The sequence below is a fragment of the Caretta caretta genome, chromosome 28 (genome assembly GCF_965140235.1).
Source record: "Caretta caretta isolate rCarCar2 chromosome 28, rCarCar1.hap1, whole genome shotgun sequence".
Lineage (NCBI taxonomy): Eukaryota > Metazoa > Chordata > Testudines > Cheloniidae > Caretta > Caretta caretta.
In genome coordinates this window covers 14396349-14411170 of record NC_134233.1, presented here as the reverse complement: position 1 = coordinate 14411170, position 14822 = coordinate 14396349, and the positions used below count along the sequence as shown (strand labels likewise).

Genomic DNA, 14822 nt, shown 5'->3' with positions numbered 1-14822 from the left:
ACAAAATGAAATTCAACAAAGACAAGGGTAAGGTGCTACTCTTAGGGAAGTAAAACCCAATGCACAAATACAGGTTGGGGGTTAACTGGCATGACAGCAGCACTGCTGAGAAGGATCTGAGAGTTGTGGTGGATCACAACCTCAACACAAAGTCAACAGTGTGATGATAATGCAAAAAAAAAAAAAAAAAAAAAAAAGCAAATGCATTAACAGAAGCATAGCATGCAAATCACAGATGGTGATGGTAATGCTCTACTCAGCACTGATTTGGCCTCAGGGGGACTCCTGTGTCCAGTTTTGGTCACGAGTGACTAGATAGGATGTAGAGAAACTGGAAAGACTCCAGAGGCAAGTGACAAAGATGATCAAAGGGATGGAACACAAGCCAGTGAGCAAAGGCTGATGTAACTGGGTGTGTTTAGTTTGGAAAAAAAGAGTTGAAGGGGTTGGGGGGGTGATAGTAGTTTTCAAATACTCAAAAGGCTGTGTAAGCATGTGTGGCCATGCCTCCCGGTCTATCCCTGAGGGAGGCCATGCCACCTCACGGTCATGCTCTTAGCACTGCAATCAATTAAGGGGGATTATCAGTCTTCAAAGCTCAGACCACTTGATCCAGGCTGAGCAATAGTGAGTCTGTGGTGCCCGGCCCTCAGGCAGGACTGGGCACCAAGAGTCCATGCTCTGGCCTGCAATCAGGGCAGAGCTGCAAAGTCTCCAAGCCCAGGCCCTCAGTCAGGGTGGGACAGCAAACAATTAGGGGCTTTGCCCAAGGCGAGCAGCAAACAGGCTAGGGCTCAGGTAAGGGCAAGCACCAAACAGCCTGGCATCCTAGCTCGGTGGATGGTAGACCAACACAGGCCTCCTGGCTGAAGATGGGGAGGCTACCACCCAACTGTCTGGGTGGCAGGAGGTAGGGAGACCCTGGCCCACCTGACTCCACGGGGTCCTAGCCCAGGGACCTAACAGTGGCAGTGTAGTCTGCCACTGGATCAGCGGGGATCCACCCGCAACACATTGACTTAGTGTGAGGCCAACACTCAATCAGACGATGGTCTAGTTTCCCTGGGCTACTTCCTACAGTCCCCAGGGTTTTGGTACCTCTGGCCTGCATTTCCCTGGGATCAGTGGTCTTTGGCAACCCCATCAGCTTGTCGGCACCTCAACTGGCCAGTGACCCTGGTTGGTCTGGCCATTCCTCTGGCAGCAGTCCAAGCAGCTCCTCGGTGTCCCACTCTGGCAGTGGGTGATAAGCGTCTGTCTTCCACAGCAGCTCCAGCCCAACTGAGCTACAAGTCCCCCCTTTTGTAGTTCCGCTTCCTGTCCCGCCCTCAGCTTCCGGAGGGGTGGACGTGGCTTTCCTGGCTCTGTAGCCCAAGGGGCAGGTTGTGGTCCCTGCTGGTCTTCCTTGCTATGGGCTGCTATACAAAGAATGGAGAACAGTTCATCTCTCTTGCCACAGAGGGCAGGACAAGAGGCAGTGGGTTCAAACCACAGGACAGCAGATTTAGATTAGATCTCAGGAAAAACTTCCTAACTGGAAGAACAGTAGGAAAAGATGCCTAGGGAGGTGGTGGAAGTTTATTCACTGGAGGTTTTCAAAAGGAGGCTGGAGCCATCTGGTGGTTTAGACTCAGCAAATCCTGCACCTTGGCAGGGGGTTAGACTAGATGACTAACTTTGTGGTTCCTTTTAACTCTGTGGTTCTAAGGGAAACAGGGGTTAGCCCTTTGAAAAAGCTAAAGCTAGCATGTCGCCCATTAAGGGTATGTCTGCACAGCATCTGGAGGCTGCCTCCCAGCCAGAGTCCATGCTGACTCCCTACAAATAACGCTGGAGGCCCTAACATCAAAGCAATGTCTCCACAGCCATTTTTAATGCACTAGTGTGAGACCCAGCCTGGAAGGTGGCTGACTTCCTGATGCACTGTAGACATATCCTAAAGAGGGCGGTCCCAAGGGATACTGTATGAAGTTTGGGTCATCTAACTTCCTGTAAATCCATGACCCAGCCGCCTCCCTTGGCACCCTGTCACCGTGCCTTAGGGGTCAGAATTGAGGATGCCAAATTCAGGACAAACTGCTGAGAAATAGGGCAAACACAAAACAAAACTGGTGGTTACTCTTTTATAAAATAGACCAAACCAGCCACAAAAGTAAACTCCTGTTTCACCACACTGGCTAACAAGAAAACATAAAGGCAGTTTTCACAGGCATTCCAGTTCTTATAACACCACCAAAAACACTGGATTCACATATGAGTATTTAATACAGCCAATGTCATTAAATAATAGGTTCTTCTGATCCCAAAGGGCTAGCCACTCCCAGGTCAATATACAACTTAGATCTTACCCAAAGCTCATGCTGGTGCCAACCCTTTAGTATCTAAAATCTAAAGGTTTATTCATAAAAAGAAAGAAAGGTGAGAGTTAAAATTGGCTAAGGGAATCAATTACATACTGTAATGGCAAAGTTCTTGGTTCAGGCTTATCGCAGTGATGGAATGAACTGCTGGCTTAAGTCAAGTCTCTGGAACACATCCACAGCTTGGATGGGTCATTCAGTCCTTTGTTCAGAGCTTCAGTCTGTAGCAAAGTTCCTCCAGAGGTAAAAAGCAGGATTGAAGACAAAATGGAGGTGTTTCCAGGGCCTTTTATAGCTTTTGCCATGTGGAGGGCATCCCATTGTTCTTACTGTGGAAAATTAGAAAAACAAGATGGAGTTTGAGGTCACATGGGCAAGTCACGTGTTCATGCCCATTTCCCCCCAGTCATTGCAGGAAGCCATTACCTAGGTTCCAGACAGCACATTTACATGACAGTCCACTCAGCGTAGGTGAGCTTCTCCCATGGTCCATTGTCAACCCAGTGTTTCTTGATGAACCACTTAATTTGAACAGTCCCTCCAAGACGTGCTAGCTAGCTACCTTGTAGGCGTTACTCTGCTATGCTTATAAGAAACGCACAGGATCATTTTCAGGGGAAAAGGCAATATGCTGCGTTTATTGAAGATACAACATTTAGTATACGCATTCAATCACACACCACACACACACACATTGTCCCGCCAGTTGATGCTATAGTTACCAGTCCAGAGTCCGGATCAACCTACTGGCCAGCTAGGTTGATCATGGGTAGGAGAAGCTGGGTTACGTTGGTCGTCACACGGTGCTCTGGGGAAATCTTGGCAGGGTGAAGCCAAAGTTTCATGGCAAGGCCCCCTGTTTATATAGTGATTTTCCTTCATTAGGACCAATGAGTTTTGCACCATGATGCTGTAATCAATTATTGTTTGAGTTCTTGTTTTCTTAAATTGTCCTTCTCATCCTTTATCTTGTTCTTTCATCAAGTCCCTCAGGGAGCTATCCCATGCTCGTTTAGTTCACAGCTGTCTTGTCCTCATTGATAGGTTCCTGTCTCATCTTTTGAGTCATCAATCTGCCCTCCTTTGACATTTCAATAGGGGCGTGTTGCAGCCTCCCGGCGCCCTTGCATCTGTCTCTCATACCTCTCTCGTACATCTGGTTCAGCTATGGCCTTCACACTTATCTCTTAACACACACATTTCTCATTCACACACAAAACAAAATTAATTTACATACAACATTTTGAACAGGAACATCAAATTCCAATACAAAAGAAAACAATCATGGCATTCGTTTACTTATTTTAAAATGCTAAACCTAGAACAAATTGGTGACCCGCAAAGGTCTGTTACTGCCTTGAAATCAGTCCAGACACAGATTCTGGCTGATGGATCTCTACTCGTTGACCCATTGGGCCATTCCTTTCTGTTATTCAAAAAGGGTGGCTGGCAGGATACGATCAAATCATACACCAATGCATTTAATACATGCTACATTCTTATTCTTTATCCTTCATTCTAAATTCTATAAAATACCAACATAAAATCCTACTACTCCATTTGGGGGAAAAGTTTGGGGGAGTTCAGTTTCTGATTTTTATTTGACCTCTCTCAAGCATTTGTTTTGGTTTGGCCTTCCCCTTTCCATCCCTGTTTTGAGGTTTCTGTCTCTATCACAGCTGGTGATGCAATGGTGTGTGAGAAAGAAGAGCAGAATTCTCAGCAGGAAGATGCTGAGCAAGTGGATAAACACAGAGTATTATCGCAAAGATCGGAAAGGAATGAGTCCAGGAGTCATGAGCAGGGAAAATCCTGTGAGAATCAGCCCAGACCAGAAAAGGAGCAGGGAAACCAACCAGGAGAGAAAGTGGATAAATGTATTTCCTGTCGGGGAACTCAGAAGGACCTGAAGGAAACCACAACACAGCAGGAAATCCTCAGGAGAAAGAGGAAAAAATACATGCACTGAGTGCGGGGAAAGCTTCCGTGACTTTTCAGCCCATATAAAGCATCAGAGAATCCAGACAGGTGAGAAACCCTGTGAATGCAGTGAGTGTGGGAATATCTTCAATTGCAGCTCAAACCTTATTACCCATAAGAGAATCCACACAGGGGAGAGGCCCTTTGAATGCCATGAGTGTGGGAAATGCTTCACTCAGAGGTCAGCCCTTTCTGAACATCAGAGAATCCACACGGGGGAGAGGCCCTATCAATGCCGTGAGTGTGGGAAATGCTTCACTCAGAGCTCAACCCTTTCCGAACATCAGAGAATCCACACAGGGGAGAGGCCCTATAAATGCCATGAGTGTGGGAAATGCTTCACTCAGAGGTCAGCCCTTTCCGAACATCAGAGAATCCACACAGGGGAGAGGCCCTATGAATGCCGTGAGTGTGGGAAGTGCTTCATTCACACCTCAGCCCTTTCTAAACATCAGAGAATCCACACTGGGGAGAGGCCCTATGAATGCCATGAGTGTGGGAAACGCTTCATTTACACCTCAGCCCTTTCTAAACATCAGAGAATCCACACAGGGGAGAGGCCCTATGAATGCTGTGAGTGTGGGAATACCTTCTCTTGGCAGTCAGCCCATGTTAGGCATCAGAGAATCTGCAAGGGGGATCAACACCGTAAAATCCTCTAGGGCTATCCGTACTTCCTTTTCTTGAATATTTTTCCTGATTCCCAAATAGTAACTTTTAAGCTCTTTGAACTGTTTGCAGCACCATTATCCCTCAGCTTGTCCAGAGGAGTGGTCTATTTTTGCCTTTTGCAGTTCGCCCTGTTTTGAGGTTGACACATTGGTTCTTTCTATCGACTCAGTTGTTCCATGAGTAATTCGAGTGTGTACTTCCTACCAGGGAAACAGGAAGCATCACATTTATACCATTCCTCCTATTCCAGTTATTGTTAGAGTCACCAATGATACAAATTGTATCATTGCCAGTTGTTCTCACATTGCTCTGGGTTCTGCTGAAGAGCAGTTATATTGGGAACTTTTCAGATTATATTTAAATGAAGAGGAGCAGGGGCAGGGGGAAAAGTATCATTTCAGCCTCTGTGACACTGCAAGGAGATGGAGTGACTCAGAGATTCCCTCCTTCCCCATCACTGCAGAACTGTTACCTTTTGTCTGAGCCATGCAGAGTGTATCTTCATCACATTCTATCCCTCCACTTTTCAAGGTGTCATGTGATGAAGTGTTCTCAGTTGTCTGTGCTTGGAGATGATGCTTTGACTTCTTTAATCCTATATCAGAGTCGCTATGACTGGAGATGAAAGTGTCAAAAACCTGGAAGGGGAATTCAGATGGATCCCAAACACACTGTGATCATTTGGAGTTTAAATCCCAGTCTCCATCTATTGGTAAAGCTTCTTCTGGCAAGGTGGCTGTCCGTCCGTCCCCCCCCCCCTTTATGGGGGATGCTAGGATACTAAAAATTTTGTAAATAACATAACTGACTATTGAGACAGTGTTGAGTGAGGTATGTTTGAATGGATCAGAGGATAATGTGATGGGAGACTCTCTTGTCCTGATTCTGAATAATCAAATGTAACCTGCTCTGGAATTTCACTTGACACTTTCATTGTCATGTATTCTATCTCTCTGTGATGTGGGTTTCTATCTTTCCTGAAGGCTGTTTGGTCACCCAATTAGATATTAGTTCAGTTTGATAGGCTATAGCTCAGATTTATTGGAGAATTTAAGACAAATGACCATTTGCTAATGTTATCATTTCTCACTTCAGCCTTGCTTTTTCCCCATCCCTCCATGATGACATGGAGAAAGTTCAAGTGCAGTTCTGTCAACAGGAGAGAACTCTCCAATTTACTGGACATGCTAACAAAGAAAAAATGGTGATTTAAAATCTCCGCTCGGAAATGGTGAACAACAGCAGAACCCCAACTAACAGAAGGAAGTGCATATGATCACAGTGTAGTTCAATTGTTTAAGGCAATATTGTCACAGATGATCTGGGGAGAAAATTCCATGGTAAGTGATTTTGAACTAGGCAAAATGCCCTTGTATTTGGTTCCCAAAGCATGTGTAACCCAGGCCCTACAGAAGATCTCTCCTGGCTAATTCTGTGGCATAGGGAATGGTCCTCTTCATGATGCAGATGTTGAGGAAATAGAAGTGGGGTTTTTGTTGAATTTATCCTTTGTAGGTGCTAAAAATGTTTATAAAATGAAAGCAGTGTGGGAAATCTAATAGCTTTAGAAAAATAGCAATTTTTGAATAGAAACTCCAGCTCTGGTAACTAACAGAGATTCTGATCCAGCCCTGTATCCAATCCCTTGCCTGGAACTGTGCCACCAAATTAAAGAAAAGCTGGGTATGGTTTGGGAAGCCATTCCTCATGAACACTACTGAGATTTTGAGTGGTTTTGTAAAGGATTCTACTTCAGAGAAGTGTAAATTTACCCTACCCAAGGCCAAGGATTTGGAAAGAACTGGGGTTGAAAGTGTACACACTCAGTTCTTTGTTTCCACTCCAGTAAAGGAAGCTATGGTGACCAATGATCCAAGGAAAATTGTTTGTACAACTCTACTTCCTAGTTCAGGGTCACTGATTACAGTTCCAGTGGATACCAAGGTTAGACTGAGAACAATCCTCCTTCACCATTTGGATCCAAAGAGAGAGTGCTTCATAGGACATTCCTTCCCTGTAGATCCCAAACTGGGTGCCTGATTGGGTAACAAGGACATTCGGGCTGTAGAAACGATGGTAACCAATGAGGCAACGAATGCGTCAGCCTCGGATTTCAGACTTCCATATACATGCACGTTAAGTCCTGATTCTCTGGTTTTGTGTCTGACATGATGGCTACACAATAAAGCTGATGTTGGCGCAGCTGCCCCAATGTAGCTGCACTGGTGTAGCATGCTATTAGAGATGCTGTAAGCCAATTGGAGAGATCTCTCCCATCGGACTTCATTAGTCCAGCCCCCTCAAGCGGCGGTGGCTATGTTGTCAGGAGAAGCTCTCCTGCTGATGTAGGACATCTGCACAGGGGGCTAGGGCTGTGTAACTACATTGCTCATGTCAAGGATGAATCCCCACTCTGAGTGCAGAAAGTGGGGGCCCGCGAGGATTCTAAAAATGAATACGGGTCACTCCAGGCTTGTATTAAATTCCCAAGGTTACAGCTTTTCTCTGACTTTGGCTTGGTAAATGCTACCAACACCCAAATGCAAAAAAAAAAAAAAAAATCCAAAAAACAACAAAAAAAACCAACCAAACAAAAAGAACCACCACCACCCTTGGACCCAGGAAGGAGCACTTGGGAATTCCTCCCTGTGGAGTACCCTCAAGCCCTTTCACCGCCACCACCACCCCTTCTGGGAAGAGCAAATCAAACATCATGCACAAACCACTTATGACACCAAAAATGCAATCCTGTTCTTAAAAAAGGTAAATTTTATTAAAAACAAAAGGACTCTTTACTGAGAAGAATAGACAGGCCTGGAACCAGAGCTGATCCAGAGAATAGAAGGGTGTGCTGTCTTCCAGGTGCTAAGATATGGGATGTAGACTTGAGGTTGAAAAGGATCCTAAAGGGAGCAGGAAAGAATCCCCTAATTATCCTTCATGTGGGAACAAATGATACGGCTAGATTCTTGCTGGAAAGTATTAAGGGAGACTATGCTAGGCTGGGGAAGACGCTTAAGGAAATGGAGGCTCAGGTAATCTTTAGTGGGATTCTGCCTGTTCCTAGAGAAGAGCAACAAAGGTGTGACAAGAATATGACTATCAACAGATGGCTTAGGCAGTGGTGCTATAAGGAGGGCTTTGGGATGTATGGCCACTGGGAGGCCTTCATGGACAGAGGACAGTTCTCTCGGGATGAACTTCATCTGAGTAGGGAAGGAAATAGAGGCTGGCACAACTGATTAAGAGAGCTTTAAACTAGGAATTTGGGGGAGATGGTTGGGAGATGTCCAGGTAATCTCCACGCCGGATTTTAGCATTGAGAGGGAAGAAAACGAAGTAAGAGAGGATACAGCTGTGGGTAGGATATAAGGAGGAAGGGCAGTGTGGATACCAGTCTAATAGGTCGTACTGGCTGTAGAATGATCGTGCCGAATCGGTTACAGAATGTGAGTGAGTCCAAACAGCAAAAATTAACATGTGTTTACACCAGTGTGAGGAGCCTAGGTAAGAAAATGGAGGAACTAGAGTGACTGGTGTAGGAAATGAAACCAGATATTCTTAGGATAACAGAAACATGGTGGAATAGTAGTCATGACTGGACTACAGGTATTGAGGGGTATATGCTGTTTAGGAAAGACCGAAATGAAGGTAAAGGTGGTGGAGTAGCATTGCGTATCAATGATGAGGTAGAATGTAAAGAAATAAGAAGCGATAGAATGGATAAGACAGAGTCCGTCTGGGGAAAAATCATATTGGGGAAGAAAACTATTAGAGCCTCCCCTGGGATAGTGCTTGGGGTGTGCCGGGATCTAATCTGGATATGGATAGAGCCCTTTTTAATGTTTTTCATAAAGTAAATACTTATGGAAACTGCGTGATCATGGGAGACGTTAACTTCCCAGATATAGACTGGAGGACAAGTGCTAGGAATAATAATCGGGCTCAGATTTTCCTAGATGCGATAGCTGATGGATTCCTTCATCAAGTAGTTGCTGAACCGACTAGAGGGGATGCCATGTTAGATTTGGTTTTGGTGAGTAGTGAGGACCTCATAGAAGAAATGGTTGTCGGGGACAATCTTGGTTCGAGCGATCATGAGCTAATTCAGTTCAAACTGAATGGAAGGATTAACAAAAATAAATCTGCAACTAGGGTTTTTAATTTCAAAAGGGCTGACTTTCAAAAATTGTGGCGGTTTAATGATGAGACAGAACACAGCTTTTTGCAAGCAGGCAGGCTGGTCAGCTGAGATGGGCGTTCTCTGCCCCCCCGCCTTCTACCTTCTCCTTTTATTATATTTCTCCCCCTAAGCATTACACACTGCTACACAAAGGAATGTGTGACGTTAATTCATATACTTAGTTACCATCCCCTATCTACTACAATCCTGGTTCTCAGGCCTTGAGCCCAGGCTAAGAAAGCCTCCCACCGTTGCTGTCCAAACAATCAAGTTCTCATGGTTCATGTCTAGCCCTTGTCCTTGGATAGAGCAATGTGTGCATTGCTTCTACGAAACAGTCAGGGTGTGCCCCGCCTGCTTCCAGGTGGAATAGCTAAACATTAACCCTTCATCTCCCCGTTTTTTATTTATTGATATTTGGCCATCTCATGGTAGCCGTCAATTTGTTTTGTCATGCTATTTAACTCCCAGACAGACAAGGACATAACCTGGGGAGCTTTCCAGGGCAAAATTTTACAAAATCTTAACAAGGAAAGAATACATTGTACACAGCAGCAGCAAAAAGTAAGCCCAATGATTACAAACACAAAATAACCAAAAGCTCAACATCTGCAATATAATCATCTAAAAGGGGTACACTTCTTTTAGGAAATAGCAGGCACAAAAGGCACACAATCATCACAGAATTAGCAGTGATTTGGGCGAGAATCGCCACAAACAAAGTCTCAGGAGTCTCTGGCTGTTGATCTGCTGCCAGTCTTCGTTGAGCTGCGGCGACCAATGCTTTTACAGCTCCCCATGTCACGGGCTGGCTTGGGACGCTATGCCTCCTCCGTTTCCGTCCCGTCGTTGTCGACTCGGGGGGCAACGCGGTCTCCAAGGTCAGCTGAAACTCCGGTATGGGATTCGACAGTCCCTGGTGCCATGCCATGTTGTTTAAGTGCCGGTCGCACACACCGAGCTGGAACCCACAACGGTCCTGCAGGGAGAGACACAGCAGCATATCCCCGACCCCAAGTGATTAGAGGTACTGGGCCCAGCCACTGTGGATCGGGCAGCTGACAGTAATAGACACGTGGTCTTTCCAGTACCTCAGATTTGTGAAAATGCCGATCCGCAGGGGTCTGCTGATCTGCATTCAGTGTTAAATTATTTAAAGTAAACAAGAGGATATGCATTTGTTGTTAAATGTCTCCTAAGGTTCGGAGACGCAGCTCCCCTTGTTTTAATTGTTTATCTAGCAAGGTTTTGAGTGTGCGATTGGCACGTTCAACAATGGCTTGGCCCGTGAAATTATAAGGGATTCCGTGTGTAAGATGGACGTCCCAGCGGGCACAAAAGGTGGAGAGGGCTGCAGAGCAGTAGGCTGGGGCATATCTGTTTTAATTTGGCAGGGGCGACCCATAACAAAAAGGCAGGCCAGCAAATGGTGAATAACTTTGTTAGTGGCTTCCCCACGTTGTGGGGAAGCCCAAAAAAAAACTTAAAGAAATATCAACGGAAACATGTAAAAACAAATAGGGGCGGAATTGTGGCACATGAGTAACATCCATCTGCCACAGCTGATTTGCTGCGGTACCTCGGGGGTTAACGGCATAAGAAAAAGTAGGAGCAGCAGCAGCACAGTGGGGGCAGGAACGAACAATGGAACGTGCATGATCAGCAGGAATGTGAAACTGCCGGGCCAAAACAGAGGCAGACTGATGAAAAAAGGCATGGCTTTCAATGGGGTCAGAAAAAAGGGAATTTACCTGACCATGCAACGCGCGACCGGCGCGTGCATTGCCCTCAGTGAGTGGCCCAGGCAGAGGGGTATGACTGCGAATATGAGCAACAAAGTAAGGGAAATGACAAGTGGCAAAAAGGTGCTGCAAAAACAAAAACAGGCGAAGGAGGTCTGCATCAACCTGAGGGGTAATGAGGGCAAGGGGTAAATGATCAATTACCTAATAAACATAATAGGTATCCACAATTAAATTAAAGGGACAATCAGCAAAAGGTTGAAAGGCCAAAATAACAGCAGCTAATTCTGAGGGCAAAGGGGGATGGTAAAAAAAAACAATCTTTTAAATCTAACACACAAAGTTGATCGGTTTGAGGGATTAAATTTGGATTTGGCAAACCAAATTGCAAGGGGCCCATAGGTTGGATGCGTTTATTTATTTCCCTTAAATCATGTAACAGCCGCCAAGCACCCGATTTTTTCTTAATAACAAACACCGGGGTGTTCCAGGGACTGTGGAGCTCTCCAGTCGCTGTGCTTGCAAATGCTGCTGCACAAGCGAATGAAGTGCTTTTAGCTTTTTTAGAGGGAGGGGCCACTGGTCAATCCATACGGGCTCTAAGGATTGCCACACCAAGGGTAAGGCGGAGGGCACGGTGGGTGAGGGAGGGTTTTGGGCCATCAGATGTTAATATCGAGGGTGGTGTCTAACTTTGTAAGTAAATCACGGCCCCAAATATTGAGGTGGACAGGGAGCACAAAAGGGCGGATAGTAGCAAGGGTACGGCCTCCCGGTTTAGAGACCGTGACCCAAGACAAACTTTGGCGCCCGGGTTTACTACCCCCGATCCCCCAAAATTCTTTAGAAGGAACCGTAGGCCAACTAACCGGCCACTCCAGATCACAAATCACCGTAACGTCAGCTCCAGTGTCCACCAGCCCTGTAAAAGGAACATCATCTAAGAGAAGTGTTAACTGAGGCTTCAAGGGGCGGACTGAAATTGTCAGAGCAACAAGTGGAGAAGACGCGCTGTGAGACAGCGAGTGAGACAACGTCGATCCAAAGCCGCCTCCGCCCCGAGTTCGATCCTCGGCAGCTGGCACCTGATAGGGGACTAAAATCAATTGTGCAATTGACCGTCCACGCGGGAGCGACTGTGGAAGATGAGTCCACACCTGAACCTTAATAATGCCAGTGTAATCAGCATCAATGACCCCTGGAATGACAAAAAAGCCCTGTTTCCCAGCATGTGAGCGAGGGAGAACAAGACCTACAAAGCCGGCAGGGAGAGGTCCCGTCACCTGTGTAGGTATGGCACAGACCTCCCCTGGCAGCCGAAAGTCAGTGTCCTCCTGCATGATCAAATCAAGCCCTGCACTTCCAGCAGTCGCCGCCCTCATAGAGTCTACGGATTCCAAGGCAGAGGAGCGATTGCCTGAGTAGGAAACACCCCCGTTTGGCCCTGGGTTCGGGGGGGACCCGTCGCGCGGTTTCCCGACCCGCTACGACACTGATTAGCCCAGCGATAACCTTTCCCACACTTGGGGCACTTCTTTGAGGGTCGGGCTGGTGCCTTAGATGAGCGGCACTCCCGCTGAAAATGACCCTCCTTACCACAGCGGTAACAACGCTTCCCCTCCTTCCCAGTTTTTCTGAGGGCGGCAGCCAGAACTCCAGCCTTGTGGGCTTGGGTGCCGATGTTCTGGCACGCCCGCAGCATGTCTGAGAGCTCTAAAATACCAGAGGCTTGTGCTGCCTGGAGAGCACGGCGGCAATCCTCGTTTGCATTTTCAACTGCCAATTTTAACAGGAGCTCGTGAGCTGCCTCAGTGTTATCCACCTGCCGGAGGATAGCCTCCTGCAATCTGTTGGTAAAATCCAAAAAGGACTCTGAGGCACCCTGACGGATACTGACAAAGCTTTTGGTAGGCTTGCCTGAATCCGGGACCTTCTTGAAAGCATGCTGGGCACAGGTGGAAATAATGGGGAAGACGGCCTGAGGGAGTTGAGACTGCATCTCAATAGTAGCAAACGGGCCCTCCCCTGCCAAATGCTCATAAATGATACCGCGCTCTCTATGTACCTGAGCTTGGCGTTCTGCCATCTGCCGATACTCACTAAGCCAAATAACATACTGACTGGGTGACAACATCATGCGCAGCAGCGTTTTCCAATCCTCAGGGATTAGGGAGTACCCAGTACCCATCCCTTCAATGAGACCACGCACAAAGGTGCTAGTCAGGCCAAATTCACGAATTGCTTTCTTTACCTCTCTAACCACCGAGTATGGCAAAGTGGTCCAGGTGCCCACGGGGTTGCCCTGGTCATCATTCTGCCAGGTCACCGGGCAAACGGAGACCAGATCAGCCAGCTCCTCCGCTGTAAGATCTGATCGAGCTTTCGCTGCGTGAACCATTTGTTGCACCAGCGAAAGCTTCTGAGCAGATGCAGATGACCCTCCGGGGGGCCCCACGGGGGGAGGGTGATCACACACCGGCTCCGGTGGGGAAGGCCAGGGAGGCGGTGGTAATAGAGGCACTGGGGGCGAAGCAGGGGGAGGGATGGCTGCAGGAGCGAACGGGGGCGGCGGGATCGGCAGCCCCTCTGTTGGTGCTGGAGAGGGCCTTTCCGAGGCGACACGCTGTGTCGCATCGCCAGGAGGGGGGATGGCTGCAGGAGCAGACGGGGGCGGCGGGATCGGCAGCCCCTCTGTTGGTGCTGGAGAGGGCCTTTCCGAGGCGACACGCTGTGTCGCATCGCCAGGAGGGGGGATGGCTGCAGGAGCAGACGGGGGCGGCGGGATCGGCAGCCCCTCTGTTGGTGCTGGAGAGGGCCTTTCCGAGGCGACACGCTGTGTCGCATCGCCAGGAGGGGGGATGGCTGCAGGAGCAGACGGGGGCGGCGGGATCGGCAGCCCCTCTGTTGGTGCTGGAGAGGGCCTTTCCGAGGCGACACGCTGTGTCGCATCGCCAGGAGGGGGGATGGCTGCAGGAGCAGACGGGGGCGGCGGGATCGGCAGCCCCTCTGTTGGTGCTGGAGAGGGCCTTTCCGAGGCGACACGCTGTGTCGCATCGCCAGGAGGGGGGATGGCTGCAGGAGCAGACGGGCGTGGTGAGATCACCAGCCTCGCGAGGGAGGGCCTGTCGGAGGCGACACGCTGTACCACATCGCGGCAGAGGTGCCAGGCATGTAAAGCCTGCACGGGCGCCCGAGGCTCTTTGTGCAATGTCTGGCCCAATCGCTCCCAGTCTGCTAGCTTAAGGCTTCCGGCTTCAGGATACCACGGGCACTGGGCACGCACCTCCTGTAGCAGGAGAGTAAGTGCTCGAGCCGGGCAGTCATGCTGAGCCTTACGCAGCAAATACTGCAGCTCATTGCGGTGTTGCACTTGCAAAGCAGAGAGGGAGCTTCCCATACTTACCACAATGAAAAATACTCACCGGGATCCGCGAAGCGGATGAGTGACGCGTCTGAAACCCTTGCCGGGCGAGGTGAGTGCTGAGGGCCCCACGTTTGGGCGCCAGTTGTGGCGGTTCAGTGATGAGACAGAACACAGCTTTATGCAAGCAAACAGGCTGGTGAGCTGAGATGGGCCGTTCTGCCCCCCCGCCTTCCACCTTCTCCTTTTATTATATTTCTCCCCCTAAGCATTACACACTGCTACACAAAGGAATGTATGACGTTAATTCATATACTTAGTTACCATCCCCTATCTACTACAATCCTGGTTCTCAGGCCTTGAGCCCAGGCTAAGAAAGCCTCCCACAGTTGCTGTCCAAACAATCGAGTTCTCATGGTTCATATCTAGCCCTTGTCCTTGGATAGAGCAATGTGTGCATTGCTTCTACGAAACAGTCAGGGTGTGCCCCGCCTGCTTCCAGGTGGAATAGCTAAACATTAACC

At 48.2% G+C, this 14822-nt stretch overlaps 2 protein-coding genes across 2 annotated transcripts in view; one reads left to right on the top strand and one right to left on the bottom strand.

Moving 5' to 3' along the window:
* LOC142068360 (uncharacterized) overlaps nucleotides 1-7242 on the top strand; it is a 22476-nt gene extending 15234 nt beyond the window's left edge. The window contains 2 exon segments of the mRNA XM_075123968.1: nucleotides 4040-4311; nucleotides 4313-7242. Coding sequence (XP_074980069.1) covers nucleotides 4040-4311; nucleotides 4313-5002 — 962 coding nt within the window. The 3' untranslated portion in view covers nucleotides 5003-7242.
* On the bottom strand, nucleotides 6301-14822 carry LOC142070245 (uncharacterized). Its single transcript, XM_075123800.1, has 3 exons — nucleotides 13003-14822; nucleotides 10001-10174; nucleotides 6301-6333 (listed from the first exon to the last, which is right to left on the bottom strand). The coding sequence occupies exons 1-3, from the start codon at nucleotides 14332-14334 to the stop codon at nucleotides 6301-6303; spliced, it is 1539 nt and encodes a 512-aa protein (XP_074979901.1). The 5' UTR covers nucleotides 14335-14822.

Excerpts from the sequence above, each read along its gene's own strand:
- LOC142070245 (XM_075123800.1), bottom strand. The coding sequence starts at position 14,334 with ATGGGAAGCTCCCTCTCTGCTTTGCAAGTGCAACACCGCAATGAGCTG. Across the intron at positions 10,175-13,002 it reads TGGCAGAACGCCAAGCTCAG|GACCGTTGTGGGTTCCAGCT; the intron begins GTACATAGAGAG and ends CTCTCCCTGCAG. Across the intron at positions 6,334-10,000 it reads ATAGCGTCCCAAGCCAGCCC|ATCATCTGTGACAATATTGC; the intron begins GTGACATGGGGA and ends TTTTCTCCCCAG.